This window comes from Podarcis bocagei (genome assembly GCF_964188305.1).
Source record: "Podarcis bocagei genome assembly, chromosome: 15".
NCBI classification, from domain to species: Eukaryota; Metazoa; Chordata; class Lepidosauria; order Squamata; family Lacertidae; genus Podarcis; species Podarcis bocagei.
The window spans coordinates 44,897,426-44,918,904 of record NC_138141.1 but is presented as its reverse complement, the minus strand read 5'-3'; the positions used below and the strand labels follow the sequence as shown (position 1 = coordinate 44,918,904).

Genomic DNA, 21,479 nt, shown 5'->3' with positions numbered 1-21,479 from the left:
GGAATTTGTTGTTTCTGCCTGTCATTGGCTCTGGCGCCCCCTACTGTTAAACTCCCTGCCTTCTGCCCTATCAGTCCCAATGGCAACCAGCCATCACTGGGGGAATTAGTTAGCCTTTAATTGTTCCTTGCTAATTATTCTGTTTTCAAATCAAGAGGCTGAAGACTGACGTTCCCCACGCTCCTCTCGATGCGTCCATCTGGCTGTTATGACTCAAGGCTGATCAAAAACTGACTTCCATCCATCTGGTATTCTGGAGCCTTCCTCTTCTTAAACAGTGGATGTGAAAATTAATAATCAAGACGACTGACTGCTTGGATCTAATTTTAATGCAGAGAAATTCAAGGAGGAGCATGCCACTGTTTCCAAGTAAGTAGGTAAGAACAGCCTGCTGGATCAGGCCAAAGGGGGCCCGTCTAGTCCAGCATCCTGGTCTCACAGTGGCCAAACACCCTAAAGAATCTAGATAGACTGCCTCTGGACCTGGAGGTTACATAAGAACAGCCCAAAGAAGGCAACCTCCCAGGATTGTTTTGAGGATAAAATCCGTGTGAGCGAGGACTCTGTAAACCACGTGGAGCTCCTTGGGGCAAAGGTAGGATATTATCATAATAAAATGAATAAAAGCAACCTCAGAAGAGCTTGCTGGCTGCCGCGTATCGGGGCAAAGGCCTGTTTAGCCCGGGATTCCTGTTCGAGCAGTCAACCCGCTGCCTTGTTAGCAAGCCGGCAAGCGAGACCCGAGGGCATCCGCCCTCTCCAGCGGTGAGAGATGCTTGCTCGCCCTCATGGCTGGCAGCCACTGATCTCTCCGGTCGTGCATTTGTCCGATTCCCCTTTCCAGCTGTTCGAGTTGGTAAAGAGGGATTTCACCAGGCGATCAGCGCTTGCGAAACGGCATTCCCTCCCTGGCCCGTAACCAGCCGGCTCGCTCTTTCCCAGGCTCCGCCTTCCCGCCGAGCTTGGGGTCCGGCGCGCCCGGAACTCCGACGGCCGCCAGGCGACGCGCTTTTACGCGCAGAGCGCACGGGAGGAGCGCGAGGAGGCGGCGCCCGGGGGACCAGACCAGCCTTCCCCGGCCCAGCCCAGCCCAGCCGCCGCCGCCGGACCGGATGGGGGAGCCGCTGCTGCTGCTGCCGCCGCCTCCGGGGCCCCCGATCCTGCTCTTCTTGCTCAGCCTGGCGTCCGGCATCGAGGCGGGGAAGGTGAGGCAGAGGCGGCGCGCTCTTCTTGCCAAGGAGGGAGGCGTTCTGGGGCGCGGGGCTCTTAAGTCCGCCTCCAGAGTAGACCCATTGCACCGAGATGGCCTTAAAAGTTAGTGGTAACTCGCCGCGATCTGTTGATTTCAGGGGCTGCAAAGCTCTCGGCGGCGGCTGCTTTTTTCAACCCCTCGTTTGACCAGGAGAGCGGAGACTAGAGGTTCCAGAAACGGAGTCGGGCTTGGGGTGGGAGTGGGGGAGCTTGTGTGTTTTGGCCCCGAAGAGAAGGTCCTCCCGAGTCTCAGAAGGCGGTGGTCGTGAATCCTGTGAGGCTGTGGGGCACGCTCTGCACGTGCTCAGAGGCTGCTCCTAAATTCCAGCCACGCATCTTCTTGAGGAAACCCTCGATCGTCTCCCCGCCTCCCGCCGCCCAAACTTTCCTGTCTGTACGTCAGTGAGCCAAGCGCTGTCTTGGGGTGGGGGTTAAGTGCACACGTTTTATAAAGTAGCAGACTAGTACCAAAACAAACTTTTGAACGAAAAACAAGTCGCCACTCGGCCTGTTGGGTTTGGATCCAGCGTTAGTCATACGCAGAGTAGACTCACAGGCGCTAATAATGGACGTGAGTAAACTAAGAGTTAAGTTTAGTGGATCTATTCTGAATAAAACTTCCTTTCCAATGCATTGCCTGTTAATTCGGGTTCCAGAGGAGCAGATAGGACTATCAAGCTTTGAGCCTTATTAAAAGCTTGGCTGAAACCTGTTTAGGTACAGACTGGCCATTAAAAGTTGCTGGCAGGACATGGTAGGAGATGGGTGGGCAAATAATGCCTGCTTTGGACCACTTCCATGGGGTCAGGATGCTCTCCTCTGGGCCCAATCCGTGACCTGCAGTTGGGGCTTTTGGCTGCTCCTAATAAACCAGAAAGGAAGAACCGCGCCCCCCCCCCCATGCTTTTAAAGCAACACATTCAAATTTTTCACATTCTGAGGTTGAAACATGCTGGCTCCCTCTCCTAGTCTAATTTCAAAACTCTGCCCTTGGTGTGATTAGCGGCAGATAGCCTTTCCAGGGTGCCTTTTGCCCTCCCCTGGGGCCTCTGAAGGTTTTGGACCACAACTACCATCTGTGGATCTCCAAGGTCTCAGAAAGGGACCCCTTTCTCAGCCCATCCTGGAGATGCTGTTAGGGATTGAAGCTGGGACCTTCTGCATGCAAAGCGGGTGTCCGATCACTGAGCTATGGCTCTTCCCCTAAAAATGAAACATAGGTTCTAGTCCTCATGGTTCTGGGTTAAGGGCAGGATTGAAGAGGTGAGGACAAAACATAGCTTGCCTTGGAAAGGAGGGTTTGGTGAATAAAAAACATGGTGTGGGGAGAGAGAGATCTTTTGGGGGAAGGAAATTCTAAGTTGTTGTTTGTTTTCTTCCTTGCAGCCCAGTTTTCAACAAGATCTCCCCTCCGAAGAGCAATATCGCTGTCATGGGGTATCCTGGCCAATCCCTCAGCAGGTAGAAAGCTAGTAGCTCTGAAGCCATAATCATCCGAAAACATTTTCAGGGGCATTGGTACCCCAAAATAAAACATTTGCACACAAGGTGTCCAAATTCTCATACCCCAAGAAGCCAAATTCTCCTGCCCACACCATCAAAAATTCCAGTCAGTTTGCATGATTTTGCATAATTTATTCTGGTTTTGCAATTCACGGCAAGGAATCAAAATCTCATTCATACTACTCTCCTTTAGCTTTTGAGTGTGAATCACATGCTTTTTTAAAAAGCATATATTTGGAAGGGTCCTACTCTGATAGCCATTCCTGTGCCTTGGAAACACCTTTTAATTTAAAGAGAGGCATTTTGGTTGGAAACGGTTCTTAACTTTTCCTGGAATGTTTGTTTGACCCGCCTGGTACCTGGTGGGTGAGAGTTGGAAGTTGTTCTGCCTGGTATGCTTTGACTCTGGTATCTCTCTTTGTGTATTATTTTCCCATCTCTTCCCTCTCATCTTATTCCCAGTGCTTGTTCTAGAAATTTCTTTTATCTACTAATTTTGCTAGCGCGCGTCGTGGTTGCTAACCCGTATATTGGCTTCTAAACGTTGCTCAGTGCCTTGGGCGTTTGATGGTGTAACAATGTTTTAGGTAAATAGGAATGTAAATAAGCTGAACTTTGCAGGAAGCTGGATTGTGTGTGCCCCATTCCAGAGTTTAAGAACCTGAGAAATGAGCCTGGCAGGATCAGGCCAAAGGGGGCCCACCTAGTCCAGCATTTTCTTCTCACAGTGGCCAAGCAGGTACCCCAAAGCCAAACCCACAAGCAAAACCTGATCACAGCAGCAACACTCCCCACTTTGGATTCCCAGCAATTGGGATTCAGAGGCACTGGCTGCCTCCGACAGAGGAAGGAGAACATAACCATTGTGGATAGTAAAAAAGGTAGAGGATCCCTGGACAGTTAGGTCCAGTCAAAGGCGACCTTGGTGTGCAGCGCTCATCTTGCTTTCAGGCCAAGGGAGCCAGCATTTGTCCACAGACAGATTTCCGGGTCATGTGGATAGCACGACTAAACTGCTTCTGGCGCAATGGGACACTGTGACGGAAACCAGAGCGCACGGAAACGCAGTTTACCTTCCTGCTGGAGCGGCACCTATTTATCTACTTGCACTTTGACGTGCTTTCGAACTTCTAGGTTGGCAGGAGCTGGGGCAGAGCAACGGGAGCTCACTCCATCGCGGGGATTCGAACCGCCGACCTTCTGATCGGCAAGCCCAAGAGGCTCAGGGGTTTAGACCACAGCACCACCCATGTAGCCATCCACTTTTACCTTTACCTTGTGGACAGTAGCCATTGAGATCCCTCTTCTCTGTGAATTTGCCCCATCTTTTAAGGCCACCCTAGTTTGTGTCCACAGCACAGATTCTCAGTGTGTTTACCTTATATATGTTGACCTGTTCTCTTCAGCCTATTAATGCATATTATTTATTTTTAAACCCTTCTGCACTGCCCTTCGCCAAACAAATTCCAGCTGCATTTGCAACGACAATTAGGTTAAAGTTCTTGATAAAAGCGGGGCAATTAAAAGGACAAATCAGTCCAGGGGTTAATGGCGAAAGCTTGGTTTTAGTGATCAGCAAATTTCCAAGTGAACAAAGTAGTCTCTCCCTGCCTCCAAGTACTGAAACAGCACCTAGAGGCTTCTTTCCATAATTTTGCTGTATCTTGACCCATTCGGCTTGCATTTGGAGTGTGGGATCGGGGCCTCCAGTCTGGCTTCAGACTTGATGGGGATCTGGTTCCGGGAGGATCCTATTTCTTCCCTTCTCCTTTAATTCCCAAAGCATGCAGAGGCGGGAAAAGGGTGTCCCCTCCTTCTCTCCCATTGGTCCCCACCCAAAACCAGGGGCGCCTCCCTCCTTCCTCTGGGCCAATGAGAAATTGCCCAGGTGGCATTTTGAAGGCGGTCCCTCTCCTCCCCCCCCCTCATTCCCCACAGAGAAGCATGGGAAGGACGAGGAGCACAATTGTGCCAGGATTCTTGCCACCTGCTTTGGGGACGGAGGAGGCATTTTGAACTCTGCTGGCAAAGGGATCGTTCCCAAGCTGATCAGGCCCCATTTCTGCACGGCTTGGCCCAGTAAGAACTTCGGAAAGAAGCTGGATAAAGCCAAAGGGGACCCCCCTAGTCCAGCCTCCTGGCCTCACAGTGGCCAAACACCCCTTAAAAACCTAGCAGCCAAGATAGACTGCCTCTGAACCTGGAGGTTCCATAAGAACATAAGGAGAGGCTGCAGGATCAGGCCAAAGGGGGCCCATCTAGATCAACCTCCTGCCAGATGCCTCTTTGGGGAAGCCCACAAGCAAGACCTGAGCACAACATAGGCAACTCTCCTCACTTGTGATTCCCAGCAGAGTTGGGACACCAAGGGTCATCTAGTCCAACCCCCTTAGATTTGTTTATATCCCGCCTTTTTCTCCAAGTTGCTTGATGCTTTCCCACTCCTCATTTAAACCCCATGACAACCCTGTGAGGTAGGTTAGACTGAGAGGCGGCAACTGGCCCAGAGTCACCCACAGCCGGCTGGGAGGACTTGAACCCCAGTCTCCCAGGTCTTGGTCCAATACGCTAACCACTACACCACGCTGTCTGTCTGATATCCTTACTCTGTGAGCCTGGGAGAGGCTGGCTGCCAGAGGGGGCCCAGACAGTCCACCATCCTCTTCTCACCGTGGCCAGCCAGATGCCCCAAGGGGATGCCAGCTTTTGGTGTGCTAGCCTGACGGTCTTCTTTATATGAAATCTTGTAACCTGCCAAGCTCAAACCCCTTGCCTTCCTTGTCTCATGTCTGCTTGTGGCACATGCATTGCCCCATGTGGCGGCTAACAGATTGAGGTTGAATCCTGACAAGACAGAAGTACTGTTTTTGGGAGACAGGGGACGGGCGGGTATGGGGGACTCCCTGGTCCTGAATGGGGCAACTGTGCCCCTGAAGGACCAGGTGCACAGCCTGGGAGTCATTTTGGACTCACAGCTGTCCATGGAGGCGCAGGTCAATTCTGTGTCCTGGGCAGCTCCATCTGGTACGCAGGCTGAGACCCTTCCTGCCCGCAGACTGTCTCGCCAGAGTGGTGCATGCTCTGGTTATCTCCCGCTTGGACTACTGCAATGCGCTCTACGTGGGGCTACCTTTGAAGGTGACCCGGGAACTACAACTAATCCAGAATGCACAGCTAGACTGGTGACTGGGAGCGGCCGCCGAGACCACATAACACCGGTCTTGAAAGACCTACACTGGCTCCCAGTACGTTTCCGAGCACAATTCAAAGTGTTGTTGCTGACCTTTAAAGCCCTAAACAGCCTCGATCCAGTATACCTGAAGGAGCGTCTCCACCCCCATTAATATAATAATTTATTATTTATACCCCGCCCATCTGGCTGACTTTCCCCAGCCACTCTGGGCGGCTTCCAATCAAATGTTAAAAACCCTAAAATGGCCTCGGTCTAGTATATCTGAAGGAGCATCTCCACCCTCATCGTTCAGCCCAGACACTGAGGTCCAGCGCCGGGGGCCTTCTGGCGGTTCCCTCGCTGCGAGAAGCCAAGTTACAGGGAACCAGGCAGATGGGCGGGGTATAAATAATAAATTATTATTATTATTATTATTATTATTATTATTACTACCACCACCTACCAGTTCCAGACCAACCCCTAGACAGATGCGCTTGGGGGACTGACCACTAGGAGATAGCACCCAATATCAGTAAATGGTATGTGAATATCTTCATTTCTTTAAAAAGTCTTCTCTCCATAGGATGGGGGCATCGTTTTCCTCGACCACCAGTGCTCTCCCCTGTTCCTCCGCAGAGAGCTGACCCTCCTGGCCCGAGCCTGCCTGCCCCACCAAGTCCGAGCCCCGCATGACGGCCCCACAGGACATTTGGTGAGTGTGCTGGGCAGAGGCTGCCAGGCAAAGGAGAAGGGTCCCTGCCATTGGCCCTCCAGGATTTGGGGAGCGGGAGGAGGAAACCACAGAACCGTCGTTGGGATCCGAGGGTCATCTAGTCTGACCCGCCGCAGAAATCATGGCTAAAGGGGCTGTGTTTACTTTGGCTAACCAGCTCTCTTGCTTCGCAGCCCCTGCCGCTGGCAAAGGCAGACGTGGCCCAGGCCGTCACTTGGCTCAAGAGCCACATGGCCCAGCAGATGTCTGAGAAGCCCCCGACAGGTGGGGAACGCTGCCGTTTCCTGAAGCGAGCGTCTGCGGCGGGCAGAGGTTTGTGCCCGACGCACCTGGCACAGGTGAGGCGACGGTTGGTTGGTGGGGGAAGGGGAAGAGCGCTGCAGGAATCACCACCGATAAAATCCTGCACCTCTTTCCCGTTCCCAGGCTTTGCAGAAGCTGCTCCAATGCTGGGAAGCCGCCCGAGGTCTCCGGAAACCGCGGAGACCGGGTAGGAAGCGCCGGGCTCTTCGCCGCCGGGCAGATGGCCTTCTGCAAGCAGACGTGGGTGGCGGAAGGCATTCCGCAATCGCCAACCCCGCGAAAGGCGCAAACGGCGGCCCGCCTCCTGTTACCCTGAGCTTGCAGGCTGAGCAAAAGGGCATTTCGGAGTCAATAGACCTCGGCGGACAGGCCCAGCCGAGTGCGACGCCCCTGCCAGGCGGCCTCTTGGGGCAGCAGCCCCTCGTCACGCAGAACATCCGCCCCTCGCTGCCTGTCCTGCACACCGAGGCGAGAGCGGCCGGCGGCACGGGATGCCGGTGTCCAGATGGAGGACTCGGCAAAGCGCAAGGCCACGAAGGCAGGAAGGAAGCCAGAGGGTCCCAAGCGGGGGTCCATGTCCCCACCCCACGCACCGAAGAGGCGGCCTGGGCGGCCAGTGCCCTCACTTTCCTGCTGGTGGTGCTGACCCTTGCCATCCTTTACACCCGGCTCCACCGGAAGTGCCGCCGCGGCAGAAGCCTCTACTGGACCACGAGCACCGAGGAGGGGAGCGACACAGTGGCTGGTGAGTGGCCTGTGGGGAAGGTGGGGGGGTCTCAGCCCTCCCCCCATGCAGTGGTGCAGTTGTAGCATATACACATATCCAGAGCTCACTCAGTGCCCAATTTTAACCTCTGGGGAAATGTTGGATATTTACAGTAGCAATCTAAGATTGGATAACCTGCGGAACTCCTGGCCACAAGATGCGGCCTACTCGAGCTCCGTGCTTGACGAGGGGGGTGGGAAATGCTGGTTGCCGGCTGTTGATAAACTGCGGAACGCTCTGCCACAAGATGCAGCCTACCCCTGCTCTGTGCTTGACAAGAGGGGTGAAGGTTTAGAGCAGACGGGTGGGGAAACTTTGGCTTTCCAGGTGCTGCCGAACTCCCAACTTGCAAGCACTCCAGCCGGGATGACCAGTGGGTCAGGGATGATGGGAGTCCAGCAGTGGCAGGAGATCCGCAGCTTTTCCTGAGATTTTGCAGCACTTCTGGATCAGGCAAAGTCATTCTGGGGGTGAATATTCACAGTTACCGTCTAGCATAGCTGAAGGGGTCTCTGCATTCAGGCAGCCCACCTCCCAGTTACCTAGAGGTGTGGTGGGCCATCCTTCACTGGAAAAGTTCACGGCAGAGGTTGGAACCATAGAACACCAGTCCTGAAAGACCTACATTGGCTCCCAGTACATTTCCAGGCACAATTCAAAGTGTTGGTCTGACCTTTAAAGCCCTAAACGGCCTCAAAGGCCCAGTATACCTGAAGGAGCGTCTCCACCCCCATCGTTCAGCCCGGACACTGAGGTCCAGCACTGAGGGCCTTCTGGCGGTTCCCTCACTGCGAGAAGCAAAGCTACAGGGAACCAGGCAGAGGGCCTTCTCACTGGTGGTGCCCGCCCTGTGGAACACCCTCCCACCAGATGCCAAGGAAATAAACAACTATCTGGCTTTTAGAAGACATCTGAAGGCAGCCCTGTTTAGGGAAGCTTTTAATGTTTGATCTTTTATTGCTATTATTATTATTATTATTATTATTATTATTATTATGCTGTTGGGAGCCTCTAGAGTGGCTGGAGAAACCCAGCTAGATGGGCAGGTCATAAATAATAATTAATTACTACTACTAATAGTAATAATAATACAGTGGTACCTCAGGTTACAGATGCTTCAGGTTACAGACTCTGCTAACCCAGAAATAGTACCTCAGGTTAAGAACTTTGCTTCAGGATGAGAACATAAATCGCACGGTGGCGGCACAGCAGCCCCATTAGCTAAAGTGGTAGTTAAAGTTAAGCTAAAGTTAAGAACAGCTTCAGGTTAAGAACGGACCTCCAGAATGAATGAAGTTCTTAAACCGAGGTACCACTGTAATTTGGAAACGGCCATCAGCTAGTGAGGACCCAGATGCAAATTTTCATTCAGGAAGAGTCTTCTGTGTTTGCCACCCAGTTGTTTGATCGGTTTTATACCTGATGAGATATCTCTAGTCCTACTTTAAGATGCTGTGATTTAGACCAGGGACATTCCTGTTGCAGACTGATGTGGTCCCCTGCCTAAAATTAAGTGGGGCTGGCTGCAGTGGGGGGGGGGGGTAACTGCTTTGCTTGGCCCCGTGGTGAGGCGTGGAGGGTCCCCTATTACGTTTCCACATCTCCATGGACCCAGAGTCGACAGGAGACTTGGCTCCAGGGGGTCAGCAATGGGGCTGGCCTCCCCTCTTCCTGCCGGCTTGCAAAGTCTTTCCGCTCCTTTCTCCTTTTGCAGCTGTGATCAAGCGGCGTCTCCTCTCCGCCCAGACCCGGCGCAAGAAGCGAAGTCGGCAGCAGCAGCAGCAGCTCCCACCCAAGGCGCCTCTTCTGCCAACGTCCACCAGCGACAGCTCAGATTAGGGACGACCCTCTTGGGTGGAGACGTCCAGCCGAAGGCCTCCCGGAAATCTGGGCTTTGCCAACAGAGCAAAGAGGAGGTCGTCTGCGGGCGAAACTTTGGCGTTGCGGTGAAACAGCAGCCTGACCGTGGTCTGTTTACTCTCCGGAGGAGCTGGCTCCTTGCCTTCGTTTGTTTTTCTTACGCAATAAAATTTTATTTTTGCTACAAAAAGCAGGATGAGGCATCCCTAAAGCAACCGGGAGGTTTGCAGATCGGGGAAAGGCACGCTTTGCGCTGCAGGCACAGAGCCCAGTCTGTTTTGCGTGGGTCAGTGTTCTATACCCATGAGGACTAGGCGCTTGGGGTAGCGAAAACTGTCCTGTGAGCCGCATGCCGGCAGCCAGGGAAGTGCAAGTGGTAGGAAAAGGAGCCTCCCCCCTTGAAACTTTTCTTTTCGTTGAATTTTATAGAAGGGGGTTGGGCTGGATGACCCCCTGGGGTCCCTTGCAGCTCTGCAATTCATTTGATTTTATCAAAAGTTCAAGGACACTTTCCAGCCTGGCCAAAGTACTAAAGGAGAGCGTGTGCCACCTGGGGCTAGGCTGCAGAGAGAGGTGCAAAGGGCCTGCCTCCTGGCACTGACTGGCAGTCACTCACTGGGGCTATTTTTAAGGGATTCATTTATTACATTGACACAACACCTTTTCTTCCAAGGAACTCAAGGTGTCGTACGGGGTTCTCCCCCCCTGCATTTAATTGCCACAACAACCCTGTGAGGTAGGCAAGGCTGAGCCAGGGTCATACCCAGTGAGCTGCACGGGGATAAATTTGAGCCCTGGTTTCTCGCAGGTCCTAATCCAAGGCTCTAACCATTATGCCACACTGCCTTGCACTGGTTGAGCCGGGGACCTCCTGCTCTACCGCTGGGCGATATTCCTGTCCTAGATCCAAGGAACATGCGCATACTCAAAACACAGGAATCTTCCAGGGCGGACGAGACATTCAGCCGGTTCTGGGTGGGTAGGGTAACGGGTTCAAATGACCTCTATATGGTGTGGCCGTTTTTAGAGGGGAGGAAATAAGTTATTCCAACGGGGCAACCCCGGGAGATGCTCACATCTTTTTATTTGTTACAAATGTACAGGACAAACAAGATTTCCAGCGCAGTGCCCAGATGCAGCCCTCCATAGCCATGTGTCTCCCCCACCCCACATTCCCTCAATGGCCTGAAAAACTTCACAGATTTCAAGGGGGCGGGGGGAACACGACTGGCCAGTGAGGGGGAAATGGGGAGGGGAACTGATTCTCTGCTACGGAGGCAAAGGCAGACCCCATACTCTTCCCCCAAAAAAGGAATGATGGAGGGATTTGGGGTGGGGGTGGGGAGTAGTGATCCAGCCAGAGGTTTCCGGGGAGGGGGGGGGATGATGCCCCGACCCACAGCACCTAGACGTTGTAATTCCAGTGTTAACACTATTAGGGGAGGGAACGTGGTGAGATAAATACATTTGGTGTTTATATATCTCTCTATACATATATATATATCGGTGCGTGGTCAGGTGGTTCAGGAATGGGACACGTACAGTTCCACGCACTATATGGGAAGGTGGGGAGGAAGAGGAGGAGGAAGAGTAGTGTTTGCAAGGGGGGGGAGAGAGATTTGACTCCCTTCAGGAGGACCCCCGCCCTGCTAAAAAGGGCAGGAAAAGCTAACCTGCGGCCCTTCAGGTGTGTCTGGATGCGTCAATTCCATCTGCCTCTGGAGCCGACTTGGGTCAATGGGCTGCGATTCCTGCCTTCCAGGGGGTTGGGCTACATGAACTGTGTGGCCCCTCTCCAGCTAGGGGTTCTAGACTTGAACTCGCAACCGCCCCGAGCAGACAGCACAGGCGGGGTTGATTCTGATGATGACGAACGCAATACAAGTCCAAGCCATTTGTCCACCCAGGACTGTCTGCACTGACCGGCAGCAGCCCAACAGGGGTTCAGGCAAGGGGCCTCTCCCAGCCCTGCCTGGAGATGCTGTTGGGGCTTGAACCCGGGACCTTCTGCATGCAAGGCGGGGGCTCTATGGCCTGCTTCCTCCTGGATCTTGAACGCCACACAGGTTCGCCCCCCCCCCCAGTGCCAAAGGATGGGAGATGGGAATATTTACAGGGGGAGATTTCTTTACTGCGCAGGCATCCCAGCGCCATGGGGCGTGTGCCCTATAGGGCCCCGATCCTGCCCCCCCACAAGCTGCAGTGGGGAGTGTTGATCCAACCCAGTCTGGGCAGGTGGGCTGATTGGCAGGGAGGGGGGCGGGTGAGTCGGTGGGGAAAGGACACTTTCAAGTGGCTGCACCCCCCAAAATCCTCCAGTGGGGAAGAGAGGAGCTGGGGGGCAGGGAGGAAGAGGGGCTGCGCCAGCCTCGCCTCCCCGCCTTCCCGCCCTTCACTGCTTCTTCTCGCGGGTGGTGATGGTCACCAGCTGCTTGGCGGCCTTGGCGATGTCGTAGGCACACTGGATGACCTGTTGGGTCAGGAGCTGGTAGTCCACGGGGGCCCCCGGCTCCGGGGGGACCGTCTTGCGGCACTCGCTCTGCAGGCGGTAGGCGCTGGCGTTCAGCAGGCGCAAGGAACTGCGCACCGTCTCCAGAGCCGGCTTCTGCGGAAGGAGCAGAACGGGAGAGTGGCGTAAGACTCCCAACTCAAGTCCAGAGGTCCAGAGTTCAAGTCTAACCTCCTTATTGTGAACTCACAAGGCGGCCTCCCAGCCTCACTGCTGACTAAAGGGACTTTTGTCTGGCCTACACAGCCAGTTCAGAGTAAGGGCCTGAATTAGCCCTGCACATCCAGCCAGTTCGGAGCAAGGGCCTGAATTAGCCCTGCACATCCAGCCAGTTCAGAGCAAGGGCCTGAATTAGCCCTGCACATCCAGCCAGTTCGGAGCAAGGGCCTGAATTAGCCCTGCACATCCAGCCAGTTCGGAGCAAGGGCCTGAATTAACAATACCCTTCACCAACCCAAAAACATGTGCAGAATGTTTGCCTGTTTTGCTTTACATTTCCAAAAGCCGTCATCATTAGGCGGTCAATTTTTTTTAAATGTATTTCCTAAAAGTTATATCCTGCTCGATCATAGGAAAATAACATGGCAGCGGTTAGACTTGTACATCTCTGTGTGTATGTAAAAATTCAAAATAATGGGGGGGGGCGGTTGAAGGGAGGTGGAAGTTGGAGCTTGGCTGCTGGGGGATGGGAGAGGGTTCCATGCTGCTGCCCCCCCCCCCGGCCCTATTTTAAACTATCACTTCCTGCTTCCAAGGAGCCCCTTAAGAATATGAGAGCCTTCTGGATCAGGCCCATGGCCCGCCTAGACCAGCATGCTGTTCTCACAGCGGCCGAACAGATGCCCCAGTGAAAAACCTATAAGCAGGATCCGGGCAGGAGAGAAAACTCTCCCTGCACTTTCCAGCAACTGATGGTGGCCGTGCCTGCCTCCTGTGGCAGGGAGTTCCAGAGTTTAACTGCACTGCCTTTTCCTTTGTCTGCCCCAAATCTCCCACGATTTCTAGTGGTACGAGAGAGGAAAGTTTTTCCCGATCCACCAAGCCCCTGGGAGTGGCGTCCGCTCATTTTGAGGACGTTTCCTGGGCTGGGAAGGAGATTTCCCCACCCAGACCCCTCTCTCAGCAGAAGTGGCTCTCCCGCTCTCTCCTACCTTGGGGAAAAGCGACGCCATTTCCGTGACGGCAGCGTGAATCTTCTCCGAACAGGGGACGAAGCTGCTGGGGTTAAGAAGGGACAGAATGAGGCCCAGGCCCAGAGCACTGACTCCTTTCCCCATGCCTGCGTTGCAGGTCTTGCCAGTTCCCCACCCCAGTCACCACATTACCCAAAGGTCCCTTTAGGGGTTAAAGAAGAAAGCAAACTTTATTCAGCAGAGCAATTCTGATTCCTTAAGAGCATTTGAGGGAATCTGCCGCCTCCCCAAGTCCCAGATCTGGGCACCTCTCCTTGCTAAGGAAGCTCAGAGCAGGGACTCGTGCAGAGACACACAACAGGCAGATGTCCTCCGAAAGGAGCCAAATCCTGCCGCTGTCTCCCCAGGGCGAACAACTGCATGACAGCAACAGCAAAAGGTATACCAGAATGACAACCTTGCGGAGGCTGGCTAGGCGGAAGACCAGAACTGAGAATCACGCAGAGATGCAGCAAGCACACTCATTTTCATTTCTCACGGCCCGCCACCAATCTGTTCCTACCCCATCTTGCCCTCCCCAGGGGATTCCTGAAGGGATTCATCCTGACCTGTCGTGCTTGAACTCCTGGGCAGCTCGGAGGAGCTCCTGGATATTCTTTGTGACCTGTTCCGTCTTGAGAATGACGTCTTCCGTGCTGGGCAGGCCCGGGTCCAGGTCGCCTTCCAGTGGTTCAGGTTCTGGGTGCAAGTCATCGTCCTTGCTGAGGTCCAGCAAGCGCTTCCCGTCCATGCTGAGAAAGGGGGGGAGAGAGAAGCAGAGTGGGTTTGGGGGCAGGGAAAGATGCTACCCTTCTGATGCCAACTCAGATATTGCCATCATCAAGAGCCATAGAGGGTGCTATTTCTAAGCAGGGAAGACAGAGAGCGCCAGAAGAATCTTCGCTTCTGTTTAAAGGAACAATGTTAAGTTTCTAGTCCTTAAGGTGGGTGATGGGGGAAAGAGAGAGGAAAACCACAGAAGTTTGGAGAATTGCTGGGTAAGATTTCCAGCCGTTGAAAAAGAGAGAGGAGATATCTGAGCTGCTTACGTGACCCTGACATCCCAGTTTGTCAAAACAAGGATTGCAGAAGAGTGGCATAATGCTAGCAGGTTGCAGAACCGAACTTCCCTCAACGCAGAATTTGGCTTGCCGGCAGCGGAGGGGTGTTTCCAGTGAAACTCTACTCAGAGTAGGCCCACTGCAGAGAATGGACTTAAGCATCTGTATTCATTTCACTGGCTCTGCTCCCAGGATAACTGAACACACTGGATGCAGCCTGGAATTCTTGGTCGCTTTTGAGCCACGAGGTCTTCTCAAGTAGCTAGTCCTGTGCAAGTCCCAGCAAGGGATGCCCTGCACAGCCTTCACCCTCACCTGAGTGGCAGATCCCCGCCCTGCGTGTTGTCATAATCGCTGTCTGTGCCGCTGCCGTGTCGGTCCAGTTTTCCAGTCTAGGAAGGAGTGGGGGAAGAGATATTGGGCAGTGTTAAAAGGGGGTGGGGAGCTGGCGGCAGGCACCCCTGTTGTGTAACCAGAGCAGAGGCTTGCTTTGCATGCAGAGGGTTCCCAGGCGTCTCTAGTTTAAAGGAACTAACTGCAAGAGCTGCTGCCAGTCAGAGCAGGCAATACTGAGCTAGGTGGACAAAGAGTTCAGCCAGGCAGGGAGTGGGTGGAGCCCCCTATTTTGCATGCAGAAGGTCCTGCGTTGAATCCCCGCCATTGCTGAATAAAAGGTGGCAGGGCTAGGAAAGGAAACACACACACACACACACACACACCCTGATGAGACCCGGCATAGCTGCTGCCGGTCAGAGCAGACAGCATGGAGCTAGATGGGCAAAGAGTCTGATCTGGAATAAAAAGGAAGCTTCAGAAACTCCCAACCCCAAAAACAGAAATGTCATAAGTCACCATGTGACGTCCGCTCTCCGGGGCGCAGGACAAGAGGGGAGAAGACTGAGGGAATGGCATTGAGGAGATGGAGCCGCCTTTCCGTATCTGAAAGGGAGAGGGCAGGAGGCAGCCGTTAGGCAAACACAGAGAGACCGGATTCCGATGGGCAGAGGGATCACTTGGCAGAAGCCTAGGAGATTTTCTTTTCATGTCTTCTGTCTGGGTGCGGCCCCCGGCCCCCAGTAGCAGCCCAGAAGGAGCGAGATATATTGGTTTTTACACACATTTCCCAGCATATCATCCTTTTCAAAAAATTTGGCTATCACAGCCTAGGACTCCCTTCAACCTCGACTGATGGTTTTCTAAAGTCTTTTCTAATTGTGCATCTTGTTACTATAATTATTGCTACAAATTCATATCTTAAATATAACTATTCTGAATTCTCTTCACAATGATTTATATAATACTCCCTACAAAACTTCTTTTAACCCGACAAGGGATGTTAATTGGTTACAATTGCTTTCCAAATATATCGTAAACCTCTTCCATTAGGAAAGTCTGGTCCTGCCGGTTCCGAATTTTCCCAGCTGGTCTCGCCATCTCGGCATAGTTCATTAGTTTCTCTTGCCAAGGAGAATTTATTTTCAGGCCTTCTGGGTGACCCACTTTGACCCATGGAACTGCCCCTGTTGCAGGGCCACAAAACTCTCCTTCCACATGTGTAAGAAACCCATTTTTGCGTGTGGCAGTGCCTACACTTTGGAACTCCCTGCCAATTGATAATCAGGCAGGTATATGCTCTCTTGGGCAGCTGATGAAAACATTTTCAACATTAGACAAGCCTATCCACATATTTAGAAACTGATGTGAGTTCTAATCTGTTTTAATAAGTCTATTTTTATTGTAACTTTTTAAAAGCCTTATTTTTTTAATTTAATTCTTCTTACCAATAATTTTTTCGTTTTATCTTTTTTTTGTAAACCGCTTCAATGTTTCTTTCCTCCCCACTCCACCCCCTGCCCAGTAGTCAAGCAGCGTATAATTTTCATAAAATAAAAAATGGCAACATTCGCCAACCTGGTGCTGCTTTGGACTACAACTCCCATCAGCCCCTGGGTGAGCGAGGAGTTTATGATGAGGGCTGCAGTCCAAACTTTTTTTGAGGGTCTGAGGTCGGTGAAGTCTGTCATAAAAAGGTGAGGGAGGCGTTAGGGAGGCGGCCAAGCCCCAGATCTTTCACCCTGAGACCTCCCCCCTTTTAAAACTTAAAAGCAAAGTAAATAAATAAAAACTTTGCTCACAGGGCTCTGTGGCAAAGCTAGTGAAACCGCCTCCCTACCTGCCTTGGCAGGTTAGCAAAAATTAGCTATCTGTACATATAAACTAGCAGAGTGTTGTCATCACATTGGACCCCGAGGCTTTGAAAGGTCTAACAATGGCCCCTGGAGGAAGCGCCACTCACCCGGTAGATGCTGGCCTGGTTGTGGATGGAATATAAGGCTTCCTCGTCCACTTCCTGGAACGGCAGAAGAACAAGGGGGTGAGCAGGGGGGGGCAACCCTGCGACCCCCCAAAAAGCAGCAGCACCGGTTGGATTGCAGAATCCCAACCCTGCAGACGTCACCCTCCTCAACTCACAGCTCCGCACAGCAAGGAACCCACCAACCACTTTTTCTCGTTGAAAGCAAAGCATGTTCGGGCGGAACAAGAGATCGGGTGAAAAAATGCACCCAAACACTTAACACCCACCCACAAATGCCCCCTCCCCTCCTTGGCACTCACCCCGGGGTGGAACGGAGTGGAAAGGCGGGTGACCAGGTCATCCATCGGCTGCTGGCCAAAGGGCTTGAGGGCTCCAGTGCCCGGCTCATACATGGAGAAGGCGTGGCGGTCCCGGCGGTGGGCTCCCGTGGCCGTGGAGGCCACGTGGCTGTGGTCGGGGCGCTCGCTGGGGGGTGGCGCTGCCGCCGGGTGGATGGGCCCCACCTGCTGGCGAATCTGCATGTTCTCCACCTGCAGCTTGTGGATCTGAAATGCGAGAGGAAGGGGCACAGGACTGTCAGGGCTGGATCCGGCCGAAAGCAGCTCATACCTCTGAAGGCGGAATCACAATTGGAGAGGATTTCAACGGATTGGGGGACTGGGTCAGAGCTAGCGAAGCTTATGCACTTATCAAATTTGTATACCACACATCATCCGCAGATCTCGGGGCAGTCTACAGTATAAACACGCAAGATAAAAACACAAATTACATTTTTTTAAAAAAATAAGCTCCCCCTCAACACATTCTAGGTTGCATCGAGAGAAGTCTAGTGTCCAGATGAAGGGAAGTAATAATCCCACTCTATTCTGCCTTGGTCAGATTCCTCCTGGAAAACTCTGTTCAGTTCTGGGCGTCAGAGTTTAAGAAGCTTGCTCCCTCTTCCATGTGACAGACCTTCAGATATTGGAAGATGGCTCCCATATCTCCTCTCAGTCTCCTCTTTCCCAGGCTATACATACCCAGCTCCCTCAACCTTTCCTCATGAGGCTTGGTTTACAGGCCCTTGATCATCCTGGTCGCCCTCCTCTGCCCACCTTCCAGCTTGTCAACATCCTTCTTAAATTGTGGTGCCCAGAACCGGACACAGTATTCCAGGTGTGGTCTGACCAAAGCAGAATAGAGAGGGACTATGACTTCCCTTGACCTAGACCAGGGGTCAGCAAACTTTTTCAGCAGGCTCACTGTCCCTCAGACCTTGTGGGGGGGGGCGGCGGACTATATTTTGAAAAAAATAATGAATCAATTCCTATGCCCCACAAATAACCCAGAGATGCATTTTAAATAAAAGGACACATTCTACTCATGTAAAAACACGCCGATTCCCAGACTGTCCGTGGGCCAGATTGAGAAGGCGATTAGGCTGGATCTGGCCACCCGGGCCTTAGTTTGCCTACCCATGATCATTCTAGACACTAGACTTCTCTTGATGCATCCCAGAATAGCACTGGCTCTTTTTGCTGCTGCATCGCACTGCAGAGAACTATCTGGACCAAGAGTCGTGACGTAACATAAGGCAGCACCCTCCATTCCCCTGGCCTCAGCCGTCGATCCCAGACCCTTCCTTCCATCCGCCTTGTGAAGTTGCCAAATTTCACTGCGCGGTTGCTGCTCCTGTTCAGACCACTTCCAGGATGCTCCCTTCCCAACCCCCCAGCAGCAACCTGCCTCTCTCTGCAGCCGCCTCAGTTCATCGCTCAGGCTGTTGTTGACTTTCATCAGCTGCTGCACTTTTGCTTCGGAGGCGGCCAGCGCCTTCTTGACCTCCAGGTACTCCTGCAGCGTGATGGGACCATCTGAGAGGTCCGAGGAATCCATGCTCTTTTTTTCCAAGGAGAGAGAGAGAGAGAGAGAGAGAGAGAGAGAGAGAAAGAGAGAGAGAGAGAGAGTTCAGTGAGATGGGGTCATTACCGGGGTGGACACAAAAATGTACCAGGCATAAAACAACATGCTTGTAAATCAGTGCAGAATGCCAACAGCAACAAACCAAGCAGATTTTGCCAGGAAATGGGGTCCCCCCCAACACCCCAGACAAAGCTGGAAGAATTTTTGCCCTATTAGTTTCTAAACTGTACTCTATATTGCTTCATGTAATTTACAGATCTGTTAAACCCCCCCCCCCTTACAAAGATATAGGAACCAGATATTGGAACACATTTCCCCCCCAAGGATTGGAACAAAACGTGTGAATCGTGACCCTAAAAATCTGTTTCCGTAGGGAAAACTCTTCGAAATGACTACACAGATGGTATTGTGCTCCTTTGCAAATGTCAAAAATGTCATTCTCCAGCGTTGGAAGGGTCGCAATAAACCTGGTGCGCGTTATCATTTATGGTGGGAACGTAAGTTGGGGCAAACTTTCTGGAATTAGATTTTGATGGAAATGAAAGCTGTTACTCAGGAAACTAGTCCTCATTGCTGATTGCCATGGGTCACGGTTCCCTCCCCCTCTTTTTCCCAGGGGGGAGGCTTACCCGGGCGCGGTTATTGCGCCCTGCGTTGGCACTGCGGAGGGGCTCCTGGTCTGTGTCCTCGTCTGAGGCAACGCTGTCGTAGTCGTGTTGGTCGTCGAGGTCGCTGGGCCCGTGGAGGGAGGAGTCGAGGATCTCTGCAGGGAGAAGGTCACAACCCCGTAAACGGACAGGGTGGACCTCCAGCCCCCCTGTTCCCACCGCACCCCATCTCTCTCTTGCCCCCTAACCTGTGGGGCTGGAGAGGCTTTTGCCCTGCTGCCGACGTTTGGCCTCGCTTAAGATATCGATGATGAGGGTGGCAAATTCCCGGGCATTGAAGCGGGCAAGTTTCTGCCGTCCCTGGTAGAAAGAGAGAGAAAGAAAGAGAATCATCATACCAGCCCAGAACGGAGACAGAGCTCAGCCCGGATCCAGGAGTCGCGATGAACACCCAGCGTCAGGATTAGGACTTTCTGCATTAAAAGACAAGACAGTTCCCCTCCTCTCCGTTTTATCTCACAACAACCTGGCAAGGTAGGCTGGGCTGACAGGAGGTGACTGGCCCAAGGCCACACACATTGGGCTTCTTGGCCAAGAGAGGGATTCGAACCCTTGTCTCTCGCAGGTTCTATTCCAACACTCTAACCACTACACCCTACTGGCTCTCTGGAATCTGGGCAAGCCCCAGGAATTCCAGCCCTGGATTCAAGGCCCGGATAGAAGCCCCAACCAGCTCTTTCCATCCCTGCCCTCCAAGAATTAACCACTGCCTGGAGCCACAGTAGGCAGAGAGGGCCGGCCTCAGCCGCGCAGAAATAAGTAGCGCCCCACCCGCTTTACCTGATTGCGCGTTGCAGAATATTCGGGGTTCACAGGAAGGAAGGGGACTGCGCTGCGCTCCGTCACCAGGGTGCTGTGGTTCTGCGTCGTGAGCCAGACTTTATAGGGAGAAAGGAGGGCAGGCAGAAAGGTACTGTTAGCCAGCTACCCTGCACAGACATATCTGAAAAGGTTTTGGGGGGCCAGGTGGCATCATCTCAAGACTTGCCCCAATAAGGGGTGGGCAGACCACAAACGCTTTTGCTGGAAGGGAAGGCTAGATGCAGAAATATCCCCTACGCTCAGTCCAGTGTGTTTCAAAATGTCTGCACTGGGGAAATAATGCAAAATGGGAAATATAAGATTCTTTATTTTATCTATCTAATGGAGTGGAGCCAATGGCCCAGAAGGCGGATTCTGCGTGTGCTGTGGAGGGAAGTGAGGGACCCGTCCACCTGGGAAGGTAACCCATCTAGGAGAAGGAAAACTCTGATCCTAAAGCTCTGCTGCCTTGGAGATCTCTTTGGGAGAAAAGGCTCAGGAGCGAAACCTACACAAATTCAGAATGAAGTCCCTAAGGCGGTTGGGTGGCCCCTTGTATGCCTCCCTCCAGCAACTCCTGCAGCCAAGCTGGTGCCAGACATCTTTCTCTGCTTTCCTTTGGACCACATCTTGACATCTGGGAAACCCAGGAGCTCCCTCTGCCCTGCCCAGGCTGGCACCCCAGGGAGGAACTGCAAACACAGCTGTTTGACTTCACCCGCAGAGGCACACTCCACTGTCTCTCGAGACAGACAGATGCCAACGTATTTTATCAGTGCCCCTGAGGAAGTTTGAAAGCAGCACTCATTATGGAACTTGCCAAACTGACTGGGAGACTCCGAGACCAGAGAGAAGAGACGGTGGAAGAAGATCGGAAGAAGTTTAAGGAATATTTGAAAAAAATATATGTTAATATTTAAATCTTAGAATAGCTTTGGAAGTGGATATAGGCCGTAGGGTTAGAAGTAGAAGATAGTGTATTTTAAAATAGTATTATTTGTAAGCAATAAAATGTTAAGATCTTTATGGTAAAAGTAAGCATGATTTAAAAAATGGTTAGAAATTATGATATATGTAAACTGCTAAAAATGAGGTGAAATTAAAATCAGATAGAGGGGACTTGGGGAAGCCCACCTAACAATGTTTAGAAAAAATAAGGATAAGACAAGAATTTGTTTGTATTGTTTGTTTTTTTTTGTTTGTGTTGTTTATTTGTGTTATAAAATGAATAAAAAAAATGGGGTGTGTGTGAAAGCAGCACTAATTGATGCTTCCACACGCTTTTACAGGCTCTCACTTCCTGTGCCGTTGTCTGCCCTATTTTGGAAAGAATAGGGCTAGATGCCCCCAAAGAAGAGGATTCAAGACATGTTGGGCTACACTAACTGAAACTTTCATGCCCTATTCCAGCCTCTCACTTCCTGCACTGTTGTCGCTCCTTCTTAGGAAGGGCCAGTTGGC

The 21,479-nt window shown here is 52.3% G+C and overlaps 2 protein-coding genes across 6 annotated transcripts in view; one reads left to right on the top strand and one right to left on the bottom strand.

Moving 5' to 3' along the window:
* The first annotated feature begins 1,056 nt into the window (after positions 1–1,056).
* TP53I13 (tumor protein p53 inducible protein 13) lies at positions 1,057–9,782 on the top strand. Of its 2 annotated transcripts, none has more exons than XM_081172176.1 (6): positions 1,057–1,205; positions 2,638–2,712; positions 6,510–6,638; positions 6,833–6,997; positions 7,086–7,707; positions 9,443–9,782. In XM_081172176.1, exons 1-6 carry the CDS (start codon positions 1,113–1,115, stop codon positions 9,565–9,567), a joined length of 1,209 nt encoding a protein of 402 aa, XP_081028302.1. In that variant the 5' UTR covers positions 1,057–1,112; the 3' UTR covers positions 9,568–9,782. The 2 variants fall into 2 exon arrangements, with proteins under 2 accessions (XP_081028302.1, XP_081028303.1); XM_081172177.1 differs by lacking the exon at positions 1,057–1,205 and adding an exon at positions 1,252–1,314.
* An 870-nt stretch (positions 9,783–10,652) lies between these two features.
* The window catches only part of GIT1 (GIT ArfGAP 1), a 48,986-nt gene continuing 38,159 nt past the window's right edge, over positions 10,653–21,479 (bottom strand). For 2 of the 4 annotated variants that reach the window (XM_081172042.1, XM_081172044.1), the window contains 11 exons: positions 19,998–20,095; positions 19,406–19,517; positions 19,179–19,312; positions 18,373–18,525; positions 16,947–17,192; positions 16,627–16,680; positions 15,183–15,269; positions 14,646–14,722; positions 13,839–14,021; positions 13,249–13,315; positions 10,653–12,193 (listed from right to left, as the gene is read on the bottom strand). In XM_081172042.1, the coding sequence (XP_081028168.1) occupies positions 11,981–12,193; positions 13,249–13,315; positions 13,839–14,021; positions 14,646–14,722; positions 15,183–15,269; positions 16,627–16,680; positions 16,947–17,192; positions 18,373–18,525; positions 19,179–19,312; positions 19,406–19,517; positions 19,998–20,095 (1,424 nt within the window). In that variant the 3' untranslated portion in view covers positions 10,653–11,980. The remainder of the gene's footprint in view (positions 12,194–13,248; positions 13,316–13,838; positions 14,022–14,645; positions 14,723–15,182; positions 15,270–16,626; positions 16,681–16,946; positions 17,193–18,372; positions 18,526–19,178; positions 19,313–19,405; positions 19,518–19,997; positions 20,096–21,479) is intronic. The other 2 variants (XM_081172043.1, XM_081172045.1) reach the window with 1 other exon arrangement.

Coding starts and splice junctions, on each gene's coding strand:
- TP53I13 (XM_081172176.1), top strand. CDS start 1,113: ATGGGGGAGCCGCTGCTGCTGCTGCCGCCGCCTCCGGGGCCCCCGATC. Junction 1,206..2,637: donor CCGGCATCGAGGCGGGGAAG/GTGAGGCAGAGG, acceptor TCTTCCTTGCAG/CCCAGTTTTCAACAAGATCT. Junction 6,998..7,085: donor GCCCGACGCACCTGGCACAG/GTGAGGCGACGG, acceptor TCCCGTTCCCAG/GCTTTGCAGAAGCTGCTCCA.